At 39.2% G+C, this 27,211-nt stretch overlaps 1 protein-coding gene across 1 annotated transcript in view; it reads left to right on the top strand.

Moving 5' to 3' along the window:
* CEP162 (centrosomal protein 162) overlaps window positions 1–26,532 on the top strand; it is a 38,850-nt gene extending 12,318 nt beyond the window's left edge. The window contains exons 3-26 of the mRNA XM_074151015.1: window positions 1,613–1,759; window positions 2,049–2,235; window positions 3,241–3,293; window positions 3,458–3,573; window positions 3,856–3,886; window positions 4,300–4,422; window positions 4,994–5,185; window positions 5,358–5,439; window positions 6,295–6,562; window positions 7,704–7,956; window positions 9,145–9,287; window positions 10,105–10,332; window positions 10,950–11,087; window positions 11,850–11,962; window positions 12,702–12,810; window positions 13,674–13,800; window positions 14,664–14,827; window positions 16,355–16,459; window positions 17,326–17,550; window positions 18,682–19,352; window positions 20,203–20,344; window positions 22,240–22,338; window positions 24,173–24,307; window positions 26,096–26,532. Of these exons, the coding sequence (XP_074007116.1) occupies window positions 1,613–1,759; window positions 2,049–2,235; window positions 3,241–3,293; window positions 3,458–3,573; window positions 3,856–3,886; window positions 4,300–4,422; window positions 4,994–5,185; window positions 5,358–5,439; window positions 6,295–6,562; window positions 7,704–7,956; window positions 9,145–9,287; window positions 10,105–10,332; window positions 10,950–11,087; window positions 11,850–11,962; window positions 12,702–12,810; window positions 13,674–13,800; window positions 14,664–14,827; window positions 16,355–16,459; window positions 17,326–17,550; window positions 18,682–19,352; window positions 20,203–20,344; window positions 22,240–22,338; window positions 24,173–24,307; window positions 26,096–26,314 (4,070 nt within the window). The 3' untranslated portion in view covers window positions 26,315–26,532. The remainder of the gene's footprint in view (window positions 1–1,612; window positions 1,760–2,048; window positions 2,236–3,240; window positions 3,294–3,457; window positions 3,574–3,855; window positions 3,887–4,299; window positions 4,423–4,993; window positions 5,186–5,357; window positions 5,440–6,294; window positions 6,563–7,703; window positions 7,957–9,144; window positions 9,288–10,104; window positions 10,333–10,949; window positions 11,088–11,849; window positions 11,963–12,701; window positions 12,811–13,673; window positions 13,801–14,663; window positions 14,828–16,354; window positions 16,460–17,325; window positions 17,551–18,681; window positions 19,353–20,202; window positions 20,345–22,239; window positions 22,339–24,172; window positions 24,308–26,095) is intronic.
* The last annotated feature ends 679 nt before the right edge of the window (window positions 26,533–27,211 follow it).

The raw sequence follows: 27,211 nt of genomic DNA, 5'->3' as shown, positions 1-27,211 counted from the left end.
ATTACTGAAGGGAGAGGATTCTCCATTGTCATGATATAGGCAAGTATGGAACTTCTCAAAGGGGACTTGGTTGGACCTTTATAGAGGACAGGGTAGCAGCCTAGAGTTGAAGCACTTGATCAGCAGGTTGAGGACCAGTTTAGTGTCCGTGATCTGGCGGGTTACTGAGGTAGGCATCTCCTGCAGTCTCCTGCCAGCAGGAAACTGGCCGTTGTCAGTGTCGTCACCCCTCGTGGTGTGTTCAGTACAAGGACACAGCTACAGCCTAAACATCATTTGGCCAGACAGAACAAAAAAATTCTGAGTTTATTTTACTAACTGGAGATTTGTGTTGGAAAAGATGTGCATGGTTTCAGTTCCCTTCTATGATAACTGTTAAATCATTTCATATGGCAGTGGATAAAATGCATAAGCAGCTTTTCTCCTAGCCCTTCTCCGAAGAGAACCTCTAAAGAATTTAAGTATAAATGTGTCTTAGGGACAGGCAGAAGGGACTTGGTACTGCCTTTTAACTAGTCGTGTACGGCAATATTTGGCTTTTATTTTTTTCTCTAAGGAAGTAGATAAGGCAGCGTTTTGTCTGAGAGCAGAATTCACAGGTGATATTGGTAAGGTGATGTCGAACCCTCGCAGCAATGAAATTACAGTAAGGAGAGCACCTGCCTGTTGTAGCTGCATAAACACAGAGAATGGAAGAACTGGGTGTTCATCAATGACCTTTAATTATTTTGGTTACTTTTTTTTTTTTTTTTTTTTTTTTTCCTTAAAGCATTTGATTTGCACCAAATGAAAAGGAGCTGCTGGGCCAATGGCTACAATTTTCAAAAGTCTTTAGATCAAAGAAAATTAATAGACTTCTAACAAAGAAGTGTTAATTTCTGTACAGGGTTTGTGGGTGTGGTTGTCCTCCATAAGTACCATTACAGTGAGTCGGTTTTTACAGTTGTTATATTTGCCCCATGCTGAACTATATGTTTGTGTACAAACATGAAGGATGGGAAGAAAATGTATGTAACAGACTAATTAATTGTCATTAAACAAGATTTACATATCTCATAATAGAAACTGAAGTTAGGTGAGAGGCTGAGGGAGCTGGGGGTGTTCAGCCTGGAGAAAAGGAGGCTGAGGGGAGACCTTCTCGCTCTCCACAACTCCCTGAAAGGAGGGTGTAGCCAGGGGGGGTCGGTCTCTTCTCCCAAGTCACAGGCGACGGGACAAGAGGAAACGGCCTCCAGTTGCTCCAGGGGAGGTTCAGATTGGATATTAGGAAAAATGCTTACTCTGAAAGGGCTATTAAGCCTTGGAATGGGCTGCCCAGGGAAGTGGTTGAGGCACCATCCCTGGAGGTATTTAAAAGACGGGTTGACATAGTGCTTAGAGACATGGTTTAGTGATGGTTTTTTATCAGAGTTGGGTTGATGGTTGGACTAGATGATCTTAAAGGTCCCTTCCAACCGAGACAATTCTATGATTCTATGATTTGTGAGACTGGGTATCTTTGCAGTTGCGACATGAGCTTAAAACTGATGGCTCTGGAAGATGACGCAAAGACTGAAGTGTCATACAAATAGCTTTTAGATGATAGTCAAGAATATTGCAACTTTTTCCCTAGGAATGCGCGGAGCCAATGGAAGCTTTGTCAAGGTGCCAAACATTTCACAGCCTGTGGGGGAAACGGGTGAGAATATGCACGTGGAAAAGATACAGAGAAGAAACGGGGTTGCTGTCTCCTTAAGCAGAGACAGCCTGGAGACAAATGGTGAGAACCGAGAGTGCAGCCGTTTCATGAAGTTGCCTAGATCTAAATAAACTACTTTTCCTTTAACTGTTTCCCTTAATTCAAACTGTTTCCTTTAATTCATTGCAAGTCAGGATTCTTCACTTCTGTCAGCTGCACCTCGTGAGCTGAAGGCTCCTGGTACTTGCTTGTGATTATTTGAAAGTGAATAGTTTGTACGTCTGTCTATAGTTGCTGTTAACTATTATGACAGTTCTACGTGGATATATAGCACAGACACAATTAGTTTACTCTTTGTTTTGGAATTTAGATTCAGTTTTAGCTTCTGGGCCTAATCAAAGTACCGTGGGAGCTGGATTGGATACCTTGGAAGAACAAGAAGAAAAAGAGATCTTCTTTGCCAAGCTGGAACGAGAAGCTGCCTCTACTATTGATTATTCAAGATTAAATAAAGAGCTGGATTCCAATGATTCTGCATTACTAGCACCATTTGCACGGTAATTTAGAGGGAAGAAAAGTTGTGAACTATATTAGTGGGCACATGTGAGTTAGGTATTCAAATACCATGAGATTTTGTGGGACAAGATCTGTATAGTTCTCTTAGTTTTTTTTGTTCGTTGTGGTTTGTTTATTTTGATTTGTGGGTTTGGTTTTGGGGTTTTTCTTTGGAAGACAAGGACAGAAGTGAGCTTAATAAATAAAAGAAAGGAATAAGGTGAGAGCATGACTTGGTGATGGGTGGATGTAGCTACACGGTTTTGCATAACTCAATAGCTACAAGTCGATTTAACATTCTGAATTGAGAGGTGTAACTAAATGAAAGTTAATAACTGTTAATAACAAGGAAATAGATCAGGAAAGATTCTGTGTCCCCTTAGACATGATGTTACAAATGAATCTAGGGGAAGGATACAAAATCTTCATAGACCGGGGCAATTCATTTATGATCAGAAACATGAAAATAAGTTCAAACGTATGTGAGAGAAAGGGATGAAGGGGCAATTCAGACTGCTCTTGCTAAAAAGGCTGTGTGCAAAGGAAACTTCCAATGTGAAAACAGCCGGATGGTCAGAATTCTGGAGAGTTTTAGGTAAGGATAAAACATTAACTTCACAGGAAAAGGGGAAAGAAAGGAGATTTTTTTGTTTGGGTTTTTTTTTTTTTTTTTTTTGCTAATGCAGAATGAGAAGGTCGGAACAGGAAGCAAACCTGATGATAAAAATTTCTCTGAGAAGCTAATGCAGATGGAGGGAATTCAGAAAGAGTGATTTTTAGAGTTAGATTGGGAATTTTAACTATGGACAGCTGTAAAAGCAATTATTAAAATAAATATTTAAGTTGACATTTATCCCCCTTTCTTACCTATGATTTAATATGATGGAAAAATTCAGGTTTTTAATTTTATTGTTAATTGTAACAAGTATCAAAGTTTGGAATTATAGAAAAAACCCTATATTTTTTGCTGTCCAAGAAGAGAGTAAAATTTTCATTTTGTTTCTCAGAAATGAAAAAAATGAAAAAGGAGAAGAGGAATCCACACATGAAGAGAAATCTGGTAATACCATCTTGCAAAATCGTTAATTTGAATTGTTTTATTAATTCTTTTTTCTGTGTGTACACTAAGAATGGTGAGAACCTTGTTAAACAGAATAACAGACATGAAAGCTGCTTGATCTTCCTTGAACATTAATTCTGTTTTATGTTTGTTTTACTCTTCAGGCAGCTACAGTGATGATTTTGAAGAAGAAGCAGATGCTAATCCTGCCTTTAAAACGGAGGAGAGTCAGGTGAATCAAAACATCCTATCAGGAGTTGATTTAAGTCATCAAGAACAGGTATAATCTACCAAATGATTCTATTATTTGCATGAGTTGTAGAATCTCCGCAGTATATAACTGTAAATTTAGCAAACCTGTATATAATATATACTATCTGAAAGAAAAGGATATAGTTGTCCTGGGACTATGTTGTTCTATTAAGGTTCTAGCACAAGAACTGCTTAGTTTTAAGAACTGTTCTTAGGGTTTGGACTAACTTTTAAAGGTTGTTCAGCCTGATTTTTTTTCTTTCCCCTGAAATTCAAAAAGTAATTTATTTTTTTTTATTATCTTTGTTAGGAAGAAGCAAATGCTGGCATGCTGGCTAAAGGTATAATACAAACTTTGATCAGTAGGAGAATACTAAATGTACCTTTTTGAAACTTTCTTACCCAATTTTTATGATTTTGATATTTTTCACCTGATTTTATTGTGTTCTACTCAAAGTCTGTTGGTTAAAAAGGAATCTACAAGTTTGCACTTCAAAGGGATCATCGATGTATTTGTTTATTTTACTACACCTAGTCAGTACTCAGATTTTGATGCTTGTAATCAGAGTTAATCAGTTTACCATTAATGGCATTAGAATAATCTGTATAGTATTTTTTGCATGTTTAGGACATGAGAAGCTTTAGTACGGTTTAGTAAAGTTTAGTACGAGATAAGCTTTGACATACTTTTAATTCCAGTGTAGACAAAGTATGAGAATTGTATTTTCTTTAACATTTATCTTCTTGGCTTTAGTTGTATTACTTGATTCACAAGATTCAACTACAGAACTTCAAAAGGCCTTTGAAACATCAGATGTAGCTTTAGGTGAACATCAGCTCCCTGAAGAAGTCAGTGGAACTGAAATGAATGAAGCGGGTAAGGGTTACTTTAAAAAAAACCAAACCAAAACCAAACAAAACCACACAACAGAGCCCCAAACCGCAAAAATCTTACTTCGGTTAGAATAGATGGCTCTGATGTCTTCATTTGTTCTTAGGTTATAAGTGAACTTGGCTTTTAGTAACAACTCTTGAAAGAAGGAGGAAATATTTCAGGAAAAAGTCACGTTTCTGCTAAAAAGACACCTTTTTACACATGGTTATTGTGAAGTTGCTTTTGACATGGCAGTTTGATTTTTAAATAGCATCTCCTTTGGTTATTCATCATAGCTAAAATTCTTCTTTGACAGCATTGAACACAATTATAAAATTATATACATTATCCAAGTTCGTACAGCAGTGTATGCACTTATATCCAGAGTATGGCTCTAATGGCAGCTGTTAATACAGTTCTATCCCATACGCTGTTAGTTTTAACTGAGGCTGGGAAGAGGGGTGGGGAGGCACGCAAACTGTAGATGAGGCTATTTAGTATGTACTAATTAACTTGGCAACTGTTTATTTTTACTATAAAAAGGAGATTTTTATTATTTTATTTTTTTTCACAGGCACTTCCTATGGACAAACCACCAGCGACATGGAAGCGTTACACCAAGCGTATCATCATGTTGGTCAGTCCTTGGGGGACACTGATGAGCAAAAACCGCACGATTCTCCAGTAGCCATCTCGGAGTGCTTAGCGCAAGGTGTTTCACAAAATAACGACATCTGTTCAAAAAATATGTCAACTATTGAATCGGGTAAATACCTCGAAGGAAGGCATGTCTTGTATAAGCATTTAAAATGAGTGAACTGGTAATATCTTTAATACTGCATTTATGAAACACTTTGAAATGTTGTCCTTTTTACAAATACTCTTTCTAAATACTTTTTTGAAGTGTTTTAATTTTTACACTATTTTGCACTAATTAGACTTACCTACTGTGGAAGAATTGATGAAACCAATTAAAGGACATTCGTGCAATATCAGAAGTGTTGATGTGGAGCCTGAAAGGTATTTATTTCAGAATGCATTTTAGAATTGTAATAACTGAAGTCCATTAACTGCTTGTGAAAAGTAGCTTACTAAATAACTTACCTGTCTTGTTCCCTAATTAAATACTGAAATTTCATTATGTCTTGCACTGGCATTATGGCATTTGCAGTGAATCATAAAATGAATATACAGGGTTAATTGGTTTAGACCAGGTATTTCCAAACTTTGAGTGATAAGTAGCAACGTTTGCCAAATCCTTTGGAGGAGTGTTCCTTACTCTCACAGCTACCACAGCAATGATCTCTGCTTTCCCAGTCTTCTGCTCGTTCCCCTCCTCCATACACAGATTTCAGCCCACATCCTATCCTTGCTCTCCAATCTCCATAACCTAAGATCAAATCCTCTTACTCTGCTTACTGTTGTGATTCCCACTGACCTGTGCTCTGTACTTCCTCCTGGTTTGCTCCAACTCTTGCATCTAGAGCAGAAAGCTCTGGCCCTGGAATTGTGAGAAATAGATTATGCTTAACAAACACGTTTTGGGAGCTTATCACATAGCTGCACCCAGCACAAATTACCATTCATTGTTTTATTGGCGTTAATTGCATGCTTGCAGGTGTTCGTCTTGTAGCCAAGTTTGGTACCTCCACAAAAACAGTCACTGCTGGGAAATGGCTCTTGTTGCACAGCGTGGGAGTGAATCTGTATAACTAAACGTGCAAGGTTGTTCTTAAAAGGAGCCTAGTGGCTCTTTCAAATTCAGTCAGTCTTTACAGCTGATACCTAAAGGAAAAATGGCCCACTTTTCCCAGAGGGTAGAAAAACAAAGGGCAAAAGTCCTATTATATGTGACTTTATTCCTTTCTCTTGTAGTCCTGTGAAACTGGTAGGCAGCACAGCAAATGACCTCATCAGCCACTCGCCCTTTAAAGAGCACCAGAATAATAAGATTTGGGAGACAAACTTATTTGAAAAATTTAACAGAGAAGAGAGCATCTTTCTGCAGCCAGCTGTGAATGACGATAACTTCCAGAGGGTAACTGAGAAAGAAATTCAAACCAGTGAAGTACAGCCTGATGTACCAAGAGGAAAAATAGTACAAGACTCTCCACTTTCACAACAAGACGGCAAAGCTAAACAAGTAAGTAATATCAACCAGATTTTTATTATATGGAAATACATTTAAAATGTATATATTTTTAGACTACCTGTCATTGGATTATGCTCTGATGTTTTTCTTGAAACTCTTATGTTACCATTGCTGCTGTTAGAGGTAGCCAAATCCAGTGGACTTGGGGACCAGCAGGATTCTTCCTGTCCCAGCCCAATATGTGCAAGGCTGCTGCGATTCCATGTCCCCAGCTCAAGCTGGCAGTGAGTCTGAGCGTGTCCTCCTGTGGGGGGACATGTGTAAACACACACCGGCTCAGAATAGAGGGCATACTTACAGAGAGGACTGGTAGAAATACAGCTCAATAAAAATATAGGAGAGACTGCAATGATCAGTGTAGGGCTTAGACAGTCGTAATGACCCGCAACCTGGCCATGTCACCACCTTCTTTAATCCTGTTTTCCCCCCATTTCCCACACTTGTTTCTACTTGATCCACCTTCATCTCTTCCTTCACCTAGTTTTTGTCCTTTCCTTAAACATCTCATAAATTTTGCACATTCCCACAATCCTCTCAAAGATTCCATAACAAGATTTACACAATCCCAAATCCCTGCATCCCCAAACTCTCTTCTCTCTGCATCCCCTAAATTAGCTCCACGCTTCCTTAGGCAATCAGTACTTCTGTCTGCAAGGCATTGCAGGGAGAGGGGTTGTTTGGCTGATTCATCCTAGTGGGTTTCCCACCAGGGCCAACAGGCTGAGCTTTCTCATTTGTTGGTTTTAGGAGTTGCATCCTCTGTTTTCAATGATCAGGTTCCTCTGCCTCCCACTGTTCCTCTCTTCATCACTGGGTTTCTGTGTTCATTGTGCTTAGCCTTTAGTCATGAGCTACCTGCTTTGGTAAGCTAAAGATCCTATCATGTAATATAACTTCCCAGAACATTTTAACAGAACCAGTACAAAATACTTGAGCTACATATACTTCTGAAGTAGCAGAATTCTGCAAAATGACATACTATTAATTTGGTTAAAAATAATGCTTCCCACCGCCCCGTGTCTTACAGCTGTATAATTCTGGTAACTGGTTCTATGTTCTTTTAGTAGTGAAAGCTACGTTCAGATCACACTAGAGCCTAAAACTTGCTTTAAACACATGTGCTCTATCACAGGCTCTTCGGTCTTGTTCCTTGAAGAATGAAAGATCAGAATCAATGACAACTAAGAATATCAGAAGTCCAGCACCTGTACATAAAAAGAAATCTTCATATGGTCCTCATGGGGTGGTTAGAAGCTCTGGGTATGGGAAACCCACTTCATTCTCAAAACAGTCTTTTCCAGCTAATGAAAAGAGAGCACCAAAAGAAACTCTCAAAAAGACCAGTGTGAAAGCCAAAAGCCCTGCAGATAGAGCAAGATCTAAAGGTAATTCTGTTGCAAGAAGTCTGAGTTGTAAGAGCCGGAGGGCTTTGCTGTTCTTACTTCACGTTTAAAAAAAAAAAAAAAAGAAAAAAGATGCAAAAAATTGTAGAAGAAATCTAGACCCAAAGGTATTTAAAGGATGGGTAGACATGGTCATCCAGCCTGGCCTTGAACCCCTCCAGGGATGGGGCAGCCACAGCTTCTCTTGGCAACCTGTTGCAGGGTCTCACCACCCTCAAAGTGAAGAATTTCTTCCTAATATCTCATCTAAATCTCCTCTCTTTCAGTTTAAAACTGTTCCCCCTCGTCCTATCGCTCCACTCCATGTTCTTCCCTCTCTAGCTATAACCGTTCTCCATAGCAGTTTCAGGTGACTGCAGAAGTTAATCTCAGCAGGATGCATTCTGCAGGAACTTCTATAGCTAGAAAGAGAATGGCATTGAATCAAACAATCCCCTCATCATCATCGCTAAGGGAGCACCTTTGTGATGGGGTAGTGTGAGAAATGTAAAAAGTATTACATTTGGAAAATTATCATTGCCCTTTTGTTTTCAGGCATAATGTTTCTAAGCAGGAGCTCTTAGTTGTAGTTACTGTCTGTATTGTTGGTTGGACTCGCTGGTTGGCGTCGATGATCCCAAGGGTCTTTTCCAACCTAGATGATTCTGTGATTCTATTTCAGAAGACTAAGGTGCAAATAGTTTCACGTATGTTTGTTACTTAGGGGAACTTCCCTGATTTTTAATTTCCAGTCAAGTTGCTATTTGATGCCATAAATAGATGTTGCTGTTGTATGCTGTCTGCATTCCAAAGTCCATTTTGAAAATTGCTGTGTCACTATATCTTAAAATATGTTGTATTTCTGTACACTGTACACTTAAATAACTGGCCACTTCTCAAACATAGAACTGAGGGTAACCTTGTTTCATGAAGGATTTATTATCCAGCTACTTGTTTCAGTTGTTCCTTTGGGTTTTGTTTTATCTTGTCGTCAGTTCCTTACTTTAAAAAAAATAACAACATTTTCCATAATTTCTCATTGCTCTCAAGTTTCTGTATTTAATTCAAAATTCAGGCTGTAGAATACTTAATTGATGTGCCTGAGGGGTGGATCACGTGAATAGATTTTTTTGAAAGGACATTATATTCTGAATTTAATTTGGTTCTATTTTCCTTTCTGCCTAAATGAAGACGCCTTATTTGCTACAAGGATAATAAGACCTGCAACAAATGAACCAGCTTCGAAGGGAAGTATTAACAGGGTTATGTCTGGCCAACCGGTTGTTAATAATCTCGGACACCAGGCTACGGATTATTGCAGGCAGTATCAACATGTAAGTAATAATCAGTGATGTTCCTAATTATACTATATACAGCTTGCTTTGCAAGCCTGTTTTGTCAAGACATTTAATAATTATCACAAGATTGGCAAGTGCTGAAATATTGAATAAAGACGTCCCTTTAGTCAACTACTAGTTTTTGCTTTTAAAATGTGCAAGTATAATCATACCGCTTTTCGGTTGATCGGATAATTTCATAACTTGGCTGGTTCTATATACTTAAAGTTGGAATGCTTATTAATTTCTAAAAATTACTATTTTTTGGTAGAAAAGGGGAAAATTTTAAATAAACCTTTTACTTAAAAGTATTGTTATGAATGTTGAATAGTACTACTCTTTGGGTTTCTTTTCTATTTGCATTGCATCGAATATTTAATAGCATCTCCTGACTTCGCCAAGATGACTGAATTTGCAGTACCATGATGGATTTTCCCTCTTTCTTATAAACTGTATAAAAAATTATTACTTGAATACTTAAATCATTACTGCTTTTCAAAAAATGAGATGCATAATAGAATAATTCTGGTAGCCGTGTAGTGGCTCTCATATGAGAGGTGTTTGTTTCTTGTCATTTTCTTGTCTTGTTTTCCTCATGCATATTTCAGAAATGAGAAAGTAGCTCATTAAATTAAATGCAGGATGTTTTACTATTAGGATGTTGAGTTCTTTTGGTGTTTGTTTTTTTTTTTTTTTCAAGTGCCTTCTGTGGTTGCCAAGAGCCAGACAAGCCAGTTAAATAAAATTGATGAGCGGAATTTTTGATAAACACTCAGATCAGTGTAATGTTTCCCTGCATTTTTCTCTTCATTAGGATGTATCGGTTTCTCCTACCAGAAGTTGTGATAGAGAACTCTATTTGCTAAAACGAGTGCAAGTTGCAGAGGAGGACCTGAACGCAGCTCGTGATTTGATTCAACAGCTAACCAGCAGGGTTTCACAAAAGGAGAAAGAAATAGAGACAAAGATAGTAGAATTGAAAACACAGCATGAAAAAGAGCTTTCTCGGTTGGGTCAGGAAAACTTTGTTCTTCAGAGTAAGGTACTTTATCCTCTTGCATCCCATTACTATAGAAATGGAGAAAAATTGCTTTTGAAAATTAAATTAATGTTATTCTACGTGAGTTGTTACTGAGCAGGAAAATTTGCCAAGATTTTTTGCAAAGATTTAACTTGTGAAAAAAAAAAAAAAGATTAACAGATACCACTTGATAGAGATAAGTACTATATTTCACTGAATTTCACTGAAATTTTAGAGTTGGAAGGGACCATAAAGATCATCTAGTCCAACTCCCCTGCTGAAGCAGGATTGCCCAGAGCATGTTAGAGCAACATGTTAATATGTTGAGATATTGTTTATTTTGCATTTTTCAGTGTTGTGTTTTGTCTTCCGCTACACCCTCCTGTCTACATACATAAGAACAGAAGAGGGAGGGCAAAGCTTTGTTAACTTTTCCCAAACTTTTTATACTTTTCCTTTTTTTTCCCATTTCATAATGCTTCTGTAAAGACTCCAATAATAAGATTGTCTCATTGGTCTTTTTTCATATCTTAATGAAAAAATTGACCTATTTATATTATCAAAATGTGGTCTTGTAGAGAATTCTAAATTACTAACAAAACTTTCTTATTAATTGTGGGTCTCTTTCTTTCTGAAAGTTAAGAAGTATGGAAGAGCTGACCCAAGAAAAGAGATGGATCCATCATACAGCAACAGTTCCTGTCACTGAAGAAAAACTGGCACAAATCAAAAAAGAAATTGAAGATCAAGAGGTCATTATTCAAGGTTATCAACAGGTATAGCAGCATACACAGCATATTAAGCTGTGTTCTAGCCAGTTTCAGAAAGAAAATTGTTTAATGGTTACTACTTTTATGTTGAAAACAGTTATCTTGCTCTCTGAAAAGTGGATGAAGTTTAGGTGTGAAGGGCAAACGTGTATTGCACATTTTAAAGGTATTTCACGTGTCTAGTTTGGGCTAAGTTTTTCCACGATTCCATGTAACTGTTCTAAATTGTAAAAATATTCTGACTTGTCAATTGAGAACTGGGAAAACACTTCACGGCCAATAAAGAACCACAGATTTTCTGCCCCAAATGTAGTAGAAAACGAGTATTTTTAAGAAATACTAGAAATCTGAAGGGTTCTGATTTTTTAAGATGTTTTTCACAGGATCTGAGCAGCTGATTTCAAGGAAGCCTTATTAGTGTGGCTGATTTTTAGTATTTAGTCAAGTGTAGAAATAAATAATGTAAGCTTAATAATCCTTTTGAATACTTGCAGCTGTAAACAAATGGAATAGGTTAGTTTTGCAGAGGAACTGGCCCAGGTTCTCCAGAGAGTGCAGACTCTTGGATGGGATTATAGAGGTCACCGTATACAACTTTAGCATAAAGATAATGAAAGTTGATACCCATTTTAGAGACTTAGTAATAAAACATTTAGTGTTTGCTTCCACTGATTCAATAGGCAAACTATGCAAAGCACAGACAGTTATTTTTGAACTGGATAAACAGTAATTTATGAATGTTCTTTAACTTTGTCTGTCTCACCGTAGGAAAACGAGAGGTTATACAAACAAATGAAAGAGCTACAGGTCCAAAACAAAAAAAATGAGGAACGAATGTTTAAGGAGAATCAGTGTTTAATGTCTGAATTAATAGCCTTAAGGTATGCTTATTTAAACACCCAACCTAAAATCTCTGTAGTTTATTTATGAGGAATCCCTGTGGGGTCTGTCAGATGCACGTTTTCCAGTGTTTCTTGGGTTTGTGGTTTTGTTTTTTCTTTTGAGAATTGCTTTAAGTTGATTAGTCTTAGCCTTCTTGCTGGTCTTGCAGACCTGTGGGAAGACTAGTCTTCTATGTGGGGATTATTTCAATGCTAAAATTGAAACATTCTTATTCATATTAGAGTGAAATACATATGCTACGCTTGTTCTGGTATTATGGCTCTGCTCACATATCAAAATGTTTTGATACTGCTATAAGATACACAGTAGATCAGGGGCCACAAGAGATCCTGGTAGTGGAGGAACCATCAGGTTCACTGTGCTGAAGATCCTGTAAGATTTGCATCCTGTGCTAGTAATGAGGAAAAAAACCTAGCGATTGTGTGTATTCCTAATTTACAAATCTTTGCCATGGATGTGTTCCACTGAGGCAGAGTAGGTTTTGTTTCCCTCCCTCATGTAGTCCCAACAAACAAGTTTGTGCGAGGTGAGCAGGTTCCACCCTACAGGTGGAATTTTTTGGTATAAAGATACTGCGTAGTTGCTTCTTTCTTTGTTTTACACTTGCACAGGTTGACTTTGTAGTGCCATTTGGGGGGGATGTTTGTTTTTTCAGTACGCCACTGTTGGTACACCAAGTCACTGCATTGCATAAATGGTTTTGCTGTTACCATTTAGAGAAAAGATAGAGAAGACTAATAATATCCAGTCACGGATCCTCCAGGATTCTGAACCAGCCAGAAATCACAGTTTCACAGAATTGATTTCAGAGCTTCGAGCAGCACAGGTAGGTATTTGCTGTGCCTGGTTTTCATGTGTTCTTACAAAAAATGCATAACCGTCCATGTTGTAGACTAATAATGTAAATGAAGAAGGCGGTGGAGCGTGCTATTATTTGCCCCACTTGTTTATCATGAATGTCTCATCAGATGAAGCCTAGAAGAAATCCCCTAAGACACGGATTCACTGAACAAAGTGCAGTGCTGCCATGTTTACTGGCAATTCTGAAACACCTTGTGAGACCTTGCAGAAAGTAGCAATATCTCTATAGCTTTTCCACACAAGACACATCCAGGAGAGTATTTATTCCTCCTCTGTAGCAACTAAATTCTAGAAAAGAACACGGGAGTGAAAAGAGTAATTTGTTATTCACTCATGTAGCTTTTTTTGTAGTCTCACAGATGTGTGTGGGTTTGAGGAAGGATGTTTAGTAAGCTTCGTGTTAAAAATAAAAGTTTTCAGGAACACGTAAACAGAAGAGAGAGTGCATGCAGAAAAGGGTGAGAAACAGAATGTAGTAAGATGAACCATTGGAGAATACATCTGTCCATTTAAATACATTATGTCCATAGATAAAGCCATTTTCATTACTGACCCTCTCAAAAGGCAGATGTTTTCTACTTCAAAGACAATTATGTAGAACTTATTAAAAAAAAAAAACTATTGTATTTTTATATTTAGCTTAAGTATTCTCATGCTCTGCTATAGCAAGGTCTGAGAATAATATCAAAACTAGAAAACCTCTTTGCTGCTGTGGTCTGATGCAACTGTTGTGATTTAATCATTTTATGGTAAAAAAGCACGTTTAGGTTTTTTGTATGATGATGTGTGTTTATTTTTTCTTGTCTTACCCTTTTCTCTAAAACTCAGAAGGAAGAAACTAAATTACAGGAAGAGATAAGGCGTCTCAAACAAGATAAGCAAGCACTTGAGGTAGACTTGGGACAAGCAAAGAAGGAGAGAGATTTAGCCAAAATCCAGATTGCATCCACATCAGGTAAAGCATCTTCATAATAATTTTGCCTGCTCAATAAATAAATATGTAATTAAAACTTTTTTCTTATTAAAATATTACTTAGTCAAATGAATCTAGACCATTTCCACTTATTGTCTAAAATTCTAATAAAAGCACGCAGTGAAGGACATGCTACAGTACCTTTGGGAAAAGCCTTTTCTCGTATCCAGCCAAACCCTTTGTTGTTGCCTGTTAAGTTTGACTTTTTGCCCATCTCCCACTGATGGGCAAACGACTCCATTTACATGACAACTCTGTTCATAAGAAAAAATTTACTGTGTTGCATCTTAGTCTCCTATTTAGATCTTGACAATTTTTTACCTCTAACTTATGCCTACTCTTTCCAGTTTGACTTTAGCTTTCTTAATGAGAGAGGGTCAGAAACTGGACTCTGACTTCCAGTATCAGACATCACAAGTGCTAAGAGCTGTACTATTTGCCTCCATCTCTCTTCTCAAAGTGATTGATCCCTAAGTAGGAGGAGTACGGTCAATACATATCTAAGAATATATTCTATATTGTCTTCCATGTTCTTACTGAAAATCTATTTACTAGAACGTGATCAGGAATAGATCCCCCTGGGATTATATTTTAAATACATTCCATGGTAAACTGTGAACCACTGAGTGCTACTATGTATAAGAGAAAAAAGTGTTGGGTTTTTGGTTTTTTGTTTTCAAATACTGTTGTATTTAAAATCCTAATTTGGGTCTGGTTTTAAAAATTTACTGCAGTAACAGGATTAGTAAATATATGAAATGTGCTGAGAAGGATAGTGTTGGCTAATTACTTCTTCAATACATAATTACTAATAAAATAATACTAAGGATGTTTTATTCTTGTAGGTGAGAAGTCTTACGAATTTAAAGTCATGGAAGAATCTTACAAACAGGAAATTGCTCATTTGAAAAGAAGACTTCAGTGGTATGCAGAAAATCAAGATCTTCTGGATAAAGATGCAGCCCGTCTTAAAGATGCAAAAGAAGAAATTGAGAAACTAAAACTAGAGGTGATAATATCTAGCTTTGTCCAAGAAGCTGAAACTTTAAATCGATTCTTTTCTAGTGATGAGTATAATGTAATTCTGTCCATAATAATCACATTTTTTTCAAGCTTTAAATCAAATATAGAGTCTTCATATGCAAAATAGATATTACTGCATATACAGTGAGAATTGCAAGTGCATAATGCTTAAAACCTGGGTTTGCTTGTATTGGACACCTTAATGATGCTTCTGGAAACTGAAGTAGTGTGTTTCCTTCAAACCTCCAAATTTCTTCACTAAGAAAAGGAGGTGCATTGTTACATTTAACAACTTGGAACATCCCTCTTGTGATTTTCTTTTCCTCTTTTTTACTCCATTGTAGCATAGACAAAGCTTTGTTTGTTTGTTTGTTTGTTTGTTTGTTTTCTTCCTCTTAAGTACCGGTTCTAAACTCTTTTTTTCTTAGAAAAATTGTCTGGTTGCTCTAGGAGGGAGGAAAAAGCCAAAACACTCAAAATATAAAGCAAGGAAAACTAGCTCATGAATCTTGACTAGTTCTGAGATTTGCATTGCCTTCTTGTCAGTAGATTTGCCTTAAGATTCATAGAAATAAAGAATTTTACCAGTGATAAAATGATCTTGGAATTTTTTTTGTGGTGTTTAATTAAAGACATCACAGATGAAAGGAGATGCCTCTGAAGGAGACGCCAGGGAAAGAGATCCCTTAAACACCACCACATCAAACTTTGATCAACATATCATTGCTGTGAAAGAAAATACTTGTATTTGCATTTTCTCCAGGACGGAGTGGTGTTTAAAAACAATGAAGAGCTTTGACTTCATAGAAACAATCAAATTAGTCAAACTCTGCTGGCACAAAAGCATTGCTTATGTTAACGTTGCCAATGCGAGAGAGAAATCAAGATAGGAATACTTCCAACTATGCAAGGTGTAATATCCCCGTGCAGTGATCATACTGCCTGATAAAGGTAGGAAATTCAATTTTAGATTAAAGCTTTGAGTCTTCACGGCCAGGCTTTATGGACGTGCAGCAGCATTAGCTATCCAGCTCCTTCCCCTGATCCTGGGAGTCAGCATTTATTTAGGCACAACATAACATTGCTCTTTGGCTCTTTCTGTACCTCATCGCGGAGCGTAGCCTTGCAAATCACAAACTATTTCCTTAACTCACCCTGAATTCATGGAATGTACTCTAGTACTTTATATTCTAGCTTATTAACCAAGCCTAGAACCCAACCAACTGGAAGTATGGTAGAAAGGTGGTGATTTACTGCTCTGAAGAGAAGGATGTCCCAGAGTTGAAGTTCTCTTCTAGATTTCTGAAGCTAGTTTCAGCTCCTTTTGATCTTAAGTGGCTTGAAGAAGCTGTAACTTAATTTAAGAACATGAAGAATCAGTTAGTACAGGAATTGCTATTACTAGTTGCTGAATACTTCCATTATATTGTGTGCAATTGAAATGCTTACTTTTGTAATAACGGAAAATGTCTCTGAATATGTATTTCGGTTTATTTTCTCCTGAACTGGACAGGTTGAGAAGCTCAGAGCTGAAGCTGGAGATCAGTGTGTGCAACAGAAGAAACGTTTGCGAGACAGAGCAGCAGACGCTAAAAGAATTCAGGATCTTGAGCGACAAGTATGCAATAACAGAACTGTGTTGCATTTAACCTTTATTTCAGATAAGGTCTCTTACAACACTTACCAGCCCTTTCGTAAGGATAAAGCAGTGAATGGAGCCCTGTGATAAAGTAACGCGTGCTATGGAACACTCGACACAAAAAGCTGCAATTATTTACTTACAAAGGGCTTTTCTGCTACTATGTTGTATTAAGCTGCTTAATGATTCCCTTTTTAAAATGCTTTAACGTTAAAATACCATTTAGAGTTCCTTGGAATGGGGCAAGAGGGCAAAAGCACACACAGACTTGCTGTTTGTCTTCTAAGACTCTTTTTGTCTGTGTTCAGTAACCCCTTAACGTTATGACCAATTTCAACCGAGTTGATTCGAGAGGAAGGGTTTAAAATGTATTAGGATTCCTATGAAAACTAGAGGAGTAGACACCTTAAAATCCATGTTTCTGCTGAGGAAAAGTCAGGAAGAAGGGGGCCTTGCTGAACTTCGGGAGGTGGCAGCTGCATTTGGTAGGGATGTGGGACAAATGGGAAAGAATATCTTATCCACAGACAAAAGAGGGGCTTGTTATTATTAAGTGCTAAGAAAGTAAACAAAAGGTCTGTCTGACATAAGACAATCTGAAGACCAGAGCAATATTTTGTTTAAGATGATGTATAAGTCAATTCATAAGAGATGGTGAGTCTTGCTTTTCTGTAAACAATAACATAAATGTAAATAATATAAAAAATTCCCAACATATGCATCTCTAGTTTCATTCTTCACCCAGCTCGTGGATGACATTTGTTTATGTTCTGTCGCTTCTTACAGTTCAATTTTCATTAGAACTCTGTCCTTTTTGACTTCTGACCTAATTTTCTTTTTGATAGATCAGAGAAATGGAAGGAATTCTAAAAAGAAGGTATCCCAACTCTTTGCCTGCTTTGATTTATGCTGCTGCTGCTGCTGAGAAAACTAATGATCTTGCAGCTAAAACAGACACAGTGGATTTTTTGGAGAAAAGAATAAAAAAGTTGGAAACGGAACTTGAAGGTAAAGATGACGAAGCTAAAAAAAGCCTCCGTGCCATGGAACAACAATTTCAAAAAATAAAGGTAAAAGTTGGAGGCTTGTTGAGTAGTCTACTCCGAAAGCAGTAGGTTACAGAGGTCTGAAGGCAAAGACCACATTCAAGGGGAAAAACATTCAAAGAATTTATAACCAGAATTTCAGTGGCTTCAGCATCTAAGATATAAAGAGCATTGAAATGGTTAAAGTAGTATTGAAACTGAGAAAATAAGTTCTTGAGGCGTAATAATTTAATTCTTACAATTGAGATAAGTGGGTTTCATCCTATGGGTCAGAGCAGCTGCTTCCCTAATTCCTTGCTGGACTAAAGGCTGTGGTTTCAAAGGTCTGCTGCCTGGGAATTTTTGAGGGGAACGTCTGGGAGCACTAAACATTCTATCCCAAAATTACATTATAGTGGATGTTAAGGCTGGAAAATCTGTCATTTTACTTCATGGAAATGTGAACTGCGCAGGTGCTTAATGAACAGGAAAGGAAAGCACTGGCCGGTTCTTCCTCCTTTTCTCCGTGTGAATTTCTTTGTGCTTTCCTCAGAGGCTATCCGCACTATTAAGAAGGTTACCTTTCCCTCAGCTCATTGGGAAGAAAGATTGTGTATCTCTGATTTCATATTTATATATTTATAAATATTTTTAAAATATTATTTAAAAAATAATTTTTAAAAAATCTGTCCTGCTAAAATTTAAGATTATTTTTAAAATGTGAAATACCATTTTGAGGCATATGACAGGACTATTTGCAAACTGAACAATGGCAGATTTTAACAAAACTAAAGACTTCTTGCTATATCGAAATAAGATTTTACTTTGCCTGTCCAAGTTGGTAATATCTGAAGGGAACGCAATCATATAAAAATGAAATAGTTCTTTGTCAATTTAATTTTCTTTCCCAGAGTTACTGTATTCATTGGGAGCAGAGGATTAATTTATAGCAAATGCTTTGAGTAATTCTGTTTTACAGCAGAATTAAGTTTGCTTCACGTAATTTTTCACTCGCTAATTTCTGCACTGATTGAGTAGCTTTATTAGTAGCACTGATGCGTTTTAGGAAATCTTTGGATGTGCAGTAATTTTAAAGAATAATAAAAAGAGCTTAGTAATAAACATACACTTGAGGAAAATGCTTTTTCTTCCCCTTCTCCCTCTCCCCTCCCTTAGATGCAGTACGAGCAAAGACTTGTAGAGCTTGAGCAACTACTTGCCTACAAATTTATGAGTGAATCACCAAAACTGAACGGCGACAAAGCCGCTTCTACGGAACTTGAACAGGAGCTGCAGAATCTAAAGACGACCCATCAGATCACCGTGAAAAACCTCCAGACAGAAATCGAAAACCTTAAAAGTCAAAATTCCCAACTAAAACTCAGAAGTAAAAAGAATAACAGAGACTTAGAGTCCGCAGATTCTCAAATGAAACAAGGTAACACGAAAGACAGGCTGTTAAAACTAAATGAAGAACTGATCACCAAAAATAGAGAAATACAAGACCTTACAAAAACTGTAGAGAAACTTCAAAAAGAAAGGATGATGATGTTGTCTGATAATAATTTGAGAAATAAAATGGTTAACAAGGAAAACTCTACAGAGATCCTGAAAAAGAATACTTTAGCAACAGATAAGAGGAATTCCAGCAACAGTGAACCCTTTCTAAGCATTTTCAACAATGACAAAATGTACCAACCGCAGACCTTTTCTGGTTCTGATCTCTCGGAAGTTCTGCAAGAAAACGCACAGCTGAAAGAGGAGCTGGAAAGATTGTCTCTAGAAATGAACCAGCAGAGGGTAAAGTCTCAAGCAACACTGGCTTATTCTGAAAATAACATACGAAGGTGAATGCTTTAAAAACCTCATTAAAGTGTTGGCTGATACAGGATTGAAAGGACACATTAAGATGTCAGCCATGTGTGAAGCTGGCTTGTACTTGGCCAACGTTCTCTGTAAATCTCATTATTAGCGTTTGGTTTTGGTTTTAGGGGTTTTTTTTGAGTTTTTAGTTGGTGGGTTTGGGTTTTTTCGGAGCAGTGCTCTGTCCCGATTCTTCCTACAGGCAAACCTATATTAATCCATCTTATTAATGTTACGGTTCGTCATGGTTTTGAGTAAGAAGGTCTCAGTATAAATGGTTGCATTTTAGATGCTTTGTATCTGTGATGTATAGCATTAATATTTTGTACACACACTTTGCTTCAAACTGGGGTACGCTTCCGGTGGGATTTACTTGACCGACCGTAGAACCTGTACACTTCACTCAGTCTCCCTTAGATCCCTTCTTACTCAAAGTAGAGGAAATTGGCTTATTTAGATTGCAACATATTCTGTTCTAGAATAGATAACAAATAGGAGAGCTGAACTGTGATTTAAAAGCACCGATTTTCTCTCTTTTTTTTTTTTTTTTTTTTTTAATAAAAAGAGATGATTGGCTGAGTTTTCTGTATTCTACCTGCCTCTAGATAAATAAGGCATTTATCCAGCCTTGTGGGCTTCCCACCCCGTCATCCCTCCCGAGCAGCAGAAATAATGGTGGTGCTATCTTGTGAGCTTTTGTTATGAAATTTCAAACACATGCCGCCTTTTAATGTTTTTGGTATTTTATATGTTCAAGCAACAAACCTTGCCACGTTTCTGACGAACTATCTGTAGCTGCTTTAGCACATCTTATTTTTCTCTCACCCTGTTCAGGATACAGGAAGACGCAGCAGAGTACGTTGCATCTCTGAAAGCTTCCCATCAGAGGGAGGTGGAGAAGATCCTTTGCCAGCACGCAAAGGAGCATTCTGCTTCTAAAGTAGCTGAACTGAACAGCAGAATTTCAACGCAAGAGGTAAGATACAGTACATACATTCACTACATATAGATCACAGAATGGCTGAGGCTGGAAGGGACCTCTGGAGGTCACCTTGTCCAACCTCCCTGCTCAAGAGGGGTCATCTAGAGCCAGTTGCTAAGGTCGATGTAGAGATGGCTTTTGAATGTCTCCAAGGAGGGAGATTCCACAACCTCTCTGGGCCCAGAGACCTAAACAAGCGCATGGTTACCCTCACAGTAAAGAAGTTTTCCTTATGTTCGGATGGAATTTTCTGTGTTTCAGTTTGTGCCCTTTGCTGCTTTTCCTGTTGCAGGGCACCACTGGAAAGAGCCTGGCTCTGTTGGCTTTGCACCCTCTCCCTGAGCCTTCTCTCCTCCAGGCTAAATGGTCTCAGCTCTCTCAGCCTTTCCTCGTATGAGAGATGCTCCAGTCCCTTCATCGTCTTGGTGGCCCTTTGTAGACTCTGTCCATTAGCTCCATGTCTCTTACACTGGGGAACCCAGAACTGGATACAGTTCTGGGTGAGGTGAGGTGTGGCCTCACCAGAGCTGAGGAGAGCAGAAGAATCACCTTCCTCAACCAGCTGGTGACAGTCACACCAATGCAGCCCAGGATTCCATTGGCCTTTTGTTAAAAACATAAAAAAGGACACCCAGGTCCTTTTCTGCAAGACTTATCTGCCAGGCCAGTCATTTCATCATGGAGAGTTATCAGGTTGATCAAGCATGACTTCCCCTTTGTGAATCCATGCTTACTACTTCTGATCACCTTCTTGTCCTTCATGTGTCTGCCAGGTTTCCAGGCTTAGTTGCTCCATCACCTTCTCAAGGATTGAGATGAGGCTGACTAGTCTACAGTTCCCTGTGTCCTCCTTGTTGCCCTTTGTGAAGGGAGGAATGACATTTGCCCTCAGCACACATGGTTGCATCCCATCAGCGCCATGGACTTTTGTATGTGCAGTTTGCATAAGTATTACCTGACCAGGTCCTCTTCCACCAAGGGTGTGTCTTGCTCATTCCAGACTTGCCCCCTGGGCTCTGAGGCCTTGGATTCCTGAAGGCCAGCCTTGCTAGTAAAGACTGAGGTGAAGAGATCATTCAGTACCTCAGCCTTTTCCATGTCCCGGGTCACCAGGGTCCCTGCCTCGTGTTCATCCATGCAGGTCTCCTGGCATTTTGCCTGACTTTCTGCTTGTTGGGATAGACTGCTCTTGAGCTTGGAGGAGGTGATCCTTGTATGTCAACCAGCTTCCTCCCAAGGGCCCCATTCCGTCTCTCAAGCAGATCTTGGAAGAGGCCAAAGTCTGCTTTCCTGAAGTCCAGGGTTGTGATGACGCTTTTTAGCCTGCTCCCTCCTCTCAGGGTCCTGAACTCCATCGTCTCACGGTCACTGCAGCCAAGATTGCCTTTGATGTTCACGTCCCTTAACAAGCTCTTCCGTGTTTGTGAGTTTAAGGCCCAGCAGAGCACCTCTCCTCACTGGCTCCTCTGTCACCTGGGTCAGGAAGTTGTCACCGATGCTCTCTAGGAACCTCCTGGATTGCTTATGCCGTGCTGTGTTGTTCCTCCAGCAGGTATCAGGGGGGTTGAAGTCCCCCATGAGGACCTGGGCCTATGATTATATCCGTGCATTAAAGTTTTGGGAGAAGTTTTACACACAGTAGGAAGGTAGAAAGAGCTACTGCAGTCAGATTATTTCAGAACTTTTTATAAGTGAGGATTTATAACTTGAAGATTGAGACTTATTTTCATATCCTATACGCGTTAGAGTTTATATTGTTAATGTATGCACCACTTACACCTGCAGTACTACGATATCGGTTCTATTTTTGGAGTATTTTTCCTGTGTAGGTTTTCACGTGTTGTCCTGGGTATTTATGTTAATGGTGACTATATTTAATCTTTTTCTAGATACTAATAAAACATCTCCAAGAACAAATCGGCGAACAGCAGAAACATCAGGAAGCCCTTCTTGTTTCACAGATGCGAGAGGAGCTCCTACAAAAAGAGGTATATTTAAATTGGGATTGGGGTTACCTCGTTCTAATAAAATTTGAGTTTTCACTTTCGTCCTTGTAAAGCCTCAAGTGATACAGTCAAATAAGTCTTAGAAACAATACCTTTCTCAGTTGTTTCTACATCAGTTATACCTGAGAAGGTGCTATATTTTTCTAATACGAACAAGAGAATAACACAGCACACAAGGTGGAACTTTGAACACCTTTGGTTTTGGTTGGGTTTTTTTAAATTATTATTTTTTTAATGTTAGAAATGTGCGACTTCTGTATGAAAATCGATCAGGAGGTTAATCCAAGCGTTCGTGGCCTCTTCTTTGAGAGCTGTGATACCCATCTATTTACCCACCCGCTGAATGGACCGTAGGGCTTATTATTAAGAGAATCAGAATCAGAATCAGAATCGTAGTGGTTGGAAGGGACCTCAGAGATCATCGAGTCCAACCAACAGTAAAAAAAAGAAAAAAAAAAAAAAAAAAACCACCACAAACAAAACCACCACCCACCACCTGAACACACAACAACAACAACCAAACCAAAAACCATCACCCACCCACACAGCACCCCACCGCAAACCAGTAATCTTGGACACTAGAGCATGCCCTGAAGAACCATGTCTACACGTTTCTTAAATACCTCCAGGGATGGTGACTCCACCACCTCCCTGGGCAGCCCATTCCAATGCCTGATAACCCTTTCAGTAAAGAAATGTTTCCTAATATCCAACCTGAACTTCCCCTGGCGCAAGAGGATATTTTGTTATTGTTTTCACATTCTTTGTTCAGACAAACCCTTCCTTTTTTTCATCCTTCATTGCCGTAAAACTGACTCGGGCCATTATATTCTTCATTTTCTCCTTTGGTATCTCCTTTGGTATCTATGGAACTTGAGGTCTCTTGAGAAGGGGCGTTGTAATAGTTCTTTTGAATCTCACTGGTTTTTCGGAGAGGTATGTTAGGTTTTTTTCCTAATCTTTGACTTCTATTAATAGCATATAATCAAAATTATTGCTAAAATAAAAATTACGCTTCTTCACGTATTCATTTTTTGGGGTAATATTGTGCAAAATCGCTTTCTGTCTTTGAGCTCAAGCTTTTTGAACTATTGGCCCTTTTGTTGGCCCTGAAGTACCGCCCATCTCTTTTTTTTTTTTTGTTGTGGTTTTTTTTATTCACCTCCTGTTCCGGAGAAGGATGTAGCCTGTCTTGACATTGCGCCTCTGCTCCATTCGCCGTCTCCTTGATGTATGAACGTTACTAATTTTAACTTCATTTTGATAATACAGTAATTAACCTGCAGGAGTTATTAAAAAGAATTCTCCTATTCTGGAAGGGACTGAGAACTCCAGACGTTTAATTTTGTTTGCTGCCCTTCTTTAGAAGAAACGAGAGAAGTATCAGTAGGTGTTTCGTACGTACTTAATATTTAATTAACCTTAATCTCGGTAAACTTATTCAGTATTTATCTTATCCGTGCAAAATTCCAGCTCTATTGTGAAGTTTGTAGGGAGAGGAAAAAAAAAAAGACCTCCTATAAAAATTGACTGTGGATAATCGCTTCGTAACGTATTACAAACAGGATTGGATTTATCAAAAAGGACTAGATTTTCGTATCCTCGGGCCACGTCTGACACGTGAAAGATCCTAATCCAAGTCCCCGAGCCCCTGTTTAAGCTTTTGCATAAAGGAGATTTCTCTTTTATGTCTTCCTTTTCTGCAGCTTTTGAATGGAGCGATTAAATAACGCAAATAATACACTTTGAAAGGGGCCTGCTTTATACGCTGCTCGACACCGCCGTAACGATTTTCATCAATTCTCTCAAACTGTAGGTGACGAAATTGTTGGAAGAACTGCGAGAGGCTAAAGAGAGCCAGAGTCCTGCAATGAAACACTTCTTGGGCCTGGAAAAGAAAATCGGGCACATAGAGAGCAGACGTGCAGTAAGAGAGCAAGAAATTCAAAAGGTACCCCGGAATATTATCTGCATTTAATTCTCAAGACCAATTTACCCATTTAACTGTAATTTTATGGTATTTGCCCAGGCTCGTTTAGCCCCCGCTGGGGGGTGGGGGGGACAGTACTTTTTGATGCAGCCCTGGTTTTGTCCTTGGTGCCTGCTGCTGCAAGGGAATGGAGATGCGGCGCTAATCAGCGCTTCCTCGCTGCCGTAATTAAGGTCACTCCTACATGACTCGTGTACCGGGTACGGAACTTCCTCGCAAGCTCATCTAAGGAGGCCTCGCTCTTGCAGGACCTTTTTGTCGGGACCACAGAGCCTCTGGAAGTCCCTTCTGTCATTAGGCTATTTCAGTTACGTAATTAAAGCTAAATATTGAAATTTTAATGAGTTTGTAAATGCAGAGCTTGTTAAGCAGTGATATATCCCTCAACCGAACTGCAGTTTTATTTCCTAGTCCTAGAAGTCCCATTCATTGTGCCCTTGTGGCCAAGAAGGCCAATGGCATCCTGGGGTGCATCAGGAAGAGTGTGACCAGCAGGTCAAGGGAGGTCATCCTGCCCCTCTGCTCTGCCCTGGGGAGGCCACAGCTGGAGCACTGGGTCCAGTTCTGGGCTCCCCAGTTCAAGAAGGACAGGGAACTGCTGGAGAGGGTACAGCAGAGGGCTACAAAGATGATGAGGGGCCTGGAGCATCTCTCTTGTGAGGAAAGGCTGAGGGACTTGGGTCTGTTTAGTCTGGAGAAGAGAAGACTGAGGGGGGATCTGATCAACGCCTATAAATACTTAAAGGGTGGGTGTCAGGAGGATGGGGCCAGTCTTTTCTCAGTGGTGCCCAGGGACAGGACAAGAGGGAACGGGCACAAACTTGAATGTAAGAAGTTCCATCTAAACATGAGGAGGAACTTCTTTCCTGTGAGGGTGGCAGAGCCCCGGAAGAGGCTGCCCAGAGAGGTGGTGGAGTCTCCTTCTCTGGAGACATTCCAAACCCACCTGGACACGTTCCTGTGGGACCTGCTCTGGGTGACCCTGCTCTGGCAGGGGGTTGGACTGGATGATCTCCAGAGGTCCCTTCCAACCCCGTATCATTCTGTGATTCAGAAAAGCTGCATTAAAAGTATAGAAACAGCCAATCTGCCACATACTGATTTTAATACCTGAAACAACAACAAAAAAAAAAAGCCTTTCTCCTCCACAAACTATATTTTATTTGGGATAATTGAATAGGATTACACTTTGGATTCATGTAAAAAACCAATGCAAGGTTTCATCTGCAGCAGCTTCAGACCTTTGTGACTACAAGATACTGTCTGGTAATTGCCAGAACGTGTGGTTTTTGAAGGCGCAGTAAGAGCTCACAACACGTCCATCGCATCTGGTTTGTTTCTCTTGCAGAGCGGTCTTTTAATTAACACGTTTAAATGGCAATTGAAAAGGTTCATTTTTGATTACAGAGGGGTTTATGTTACAGGCTCAGCTTTGTCTTAAATATTCAAACTTTTAATTGCTGCTTTGGAGAGGACGAGTTAAATTCTCCGGGGGCTCATTAGTCACTAATGAATTCTACCCCTCTGTCGTTAATGCAAATATTTAAAGGAATTTATTGCTATATCAGAATGATTTTTTTTTTTTTTTTTTTTCCTAATATTCAGATCAAATTGTTTCCACTTAATTTTGAGCGTTGGGCTTAAAGACCGAGCAGCAAATGTAACGAAGGGGCACGTTTTGGGGAAGGGGCAGTGTTGCCCGAGCGTTTGGCTCGTAAATCCCGACGCTGACTTGCCTCTCGCTTGCAGGCGGCCCAACGATGGCAGCAGGTTCCCGAGGCCGGGCCGAGCCGGGAGGCCGAGAGGTGGCGGAGGCTGGCCCAGCGCAAGAACCAGGAGCTGGAGAAATTCCGAGTGGAACTGGATTCCATCTTGGACGTTTTACGCGAACTGCAGAAACAAGGGGTGGTTATTCCAGCCCCTAATCCCAGTGGATTCGGCACGACGGGCAGCTGTTGGAAGACGTGATTGGGTAGGAGCTGATTAGAGAAGCAGGATTTTAATATCCAAAGTTAGGTATGGAAAATAGTTTGGAAAAATCATTATAATGTGACACTCAGAACTTGAATTCCATTTGGATCCTATCTGGAATCTTGCTTGTCCAAAGGTAGGTTTGCACTGAGCGACACCCCAGTCACACTGTACGTCTTGTGTTTTGTTAGAAATAAAGTTACGTGCTATTTTTTAAAAATACTTGGAATATTGAGGTCATTCCATAGATTCAGTTGCCATTGAAAACTTCCATTTTGATGCTTTTTCAGATACTGTAGAACATGCCTGAATATTTTAAACTTTGGTTTATAATTTGTCTTCCAGTGATTCCTTCGTGAACGATTAGAGCAATCTGCTGTTCGGCTTGGATTTTTAGCATAGAGAGTTGTTATTTTTTCATTCGGTGGGGCATGAAAATCCTCTTTTTTCCCATATTTTGCTTTTTCTTCACGAGAGCCTCCAATTCATAAACCAGTTCTTCCCTGAAGACGCCTTTCAGCTTCGTGACTGACTGAAGGGCTGGAGCAGGGCAGGGTCGTAGATTCACAGAATGGTTTGGGTTGGAAGGGACCTTAAAGATCATCCAGTTCCAACCCCCTGCCCTGGGCAGGGACACCTCCCACCGGACCAGGTTGCTCAAAGCCCCATCCAGCCTGGTCCAGACAGGAAAAAAAAGAAAAGGAAAAAGTGATAATCTTCAGGAGTGACAAAGGATAGAAAAAGGAGCAGCAGTTAAGTCAAATTAAAGAAAATTCAAGATAGCCCCTGGGTGGCTGGAAGGACAGGTTTTCAAACAACTCAGTAAAGGACCAGGTTGAAGTCTCAGCGCTGCGAGTCCTTCAGAGTTCCCCAGCACATACACCCATGTTGCGG

Source organism: Numenius arquata, chromosome 7 (assembly GCF_964106895.1).
Source record: "Numenius arquata chromosome 7, bNumArq3.hap1.1, whole genome shotgun sequence".
Lineage (NCBI taxonomy): Eukaryota > Metazoa > Chordata > Aves > Charadriiformes > Scolopacidae > Numenius > Numenius arquata.
This window is presented reverse-complemented; position numbering and strand designations above follow the sequence as displayed.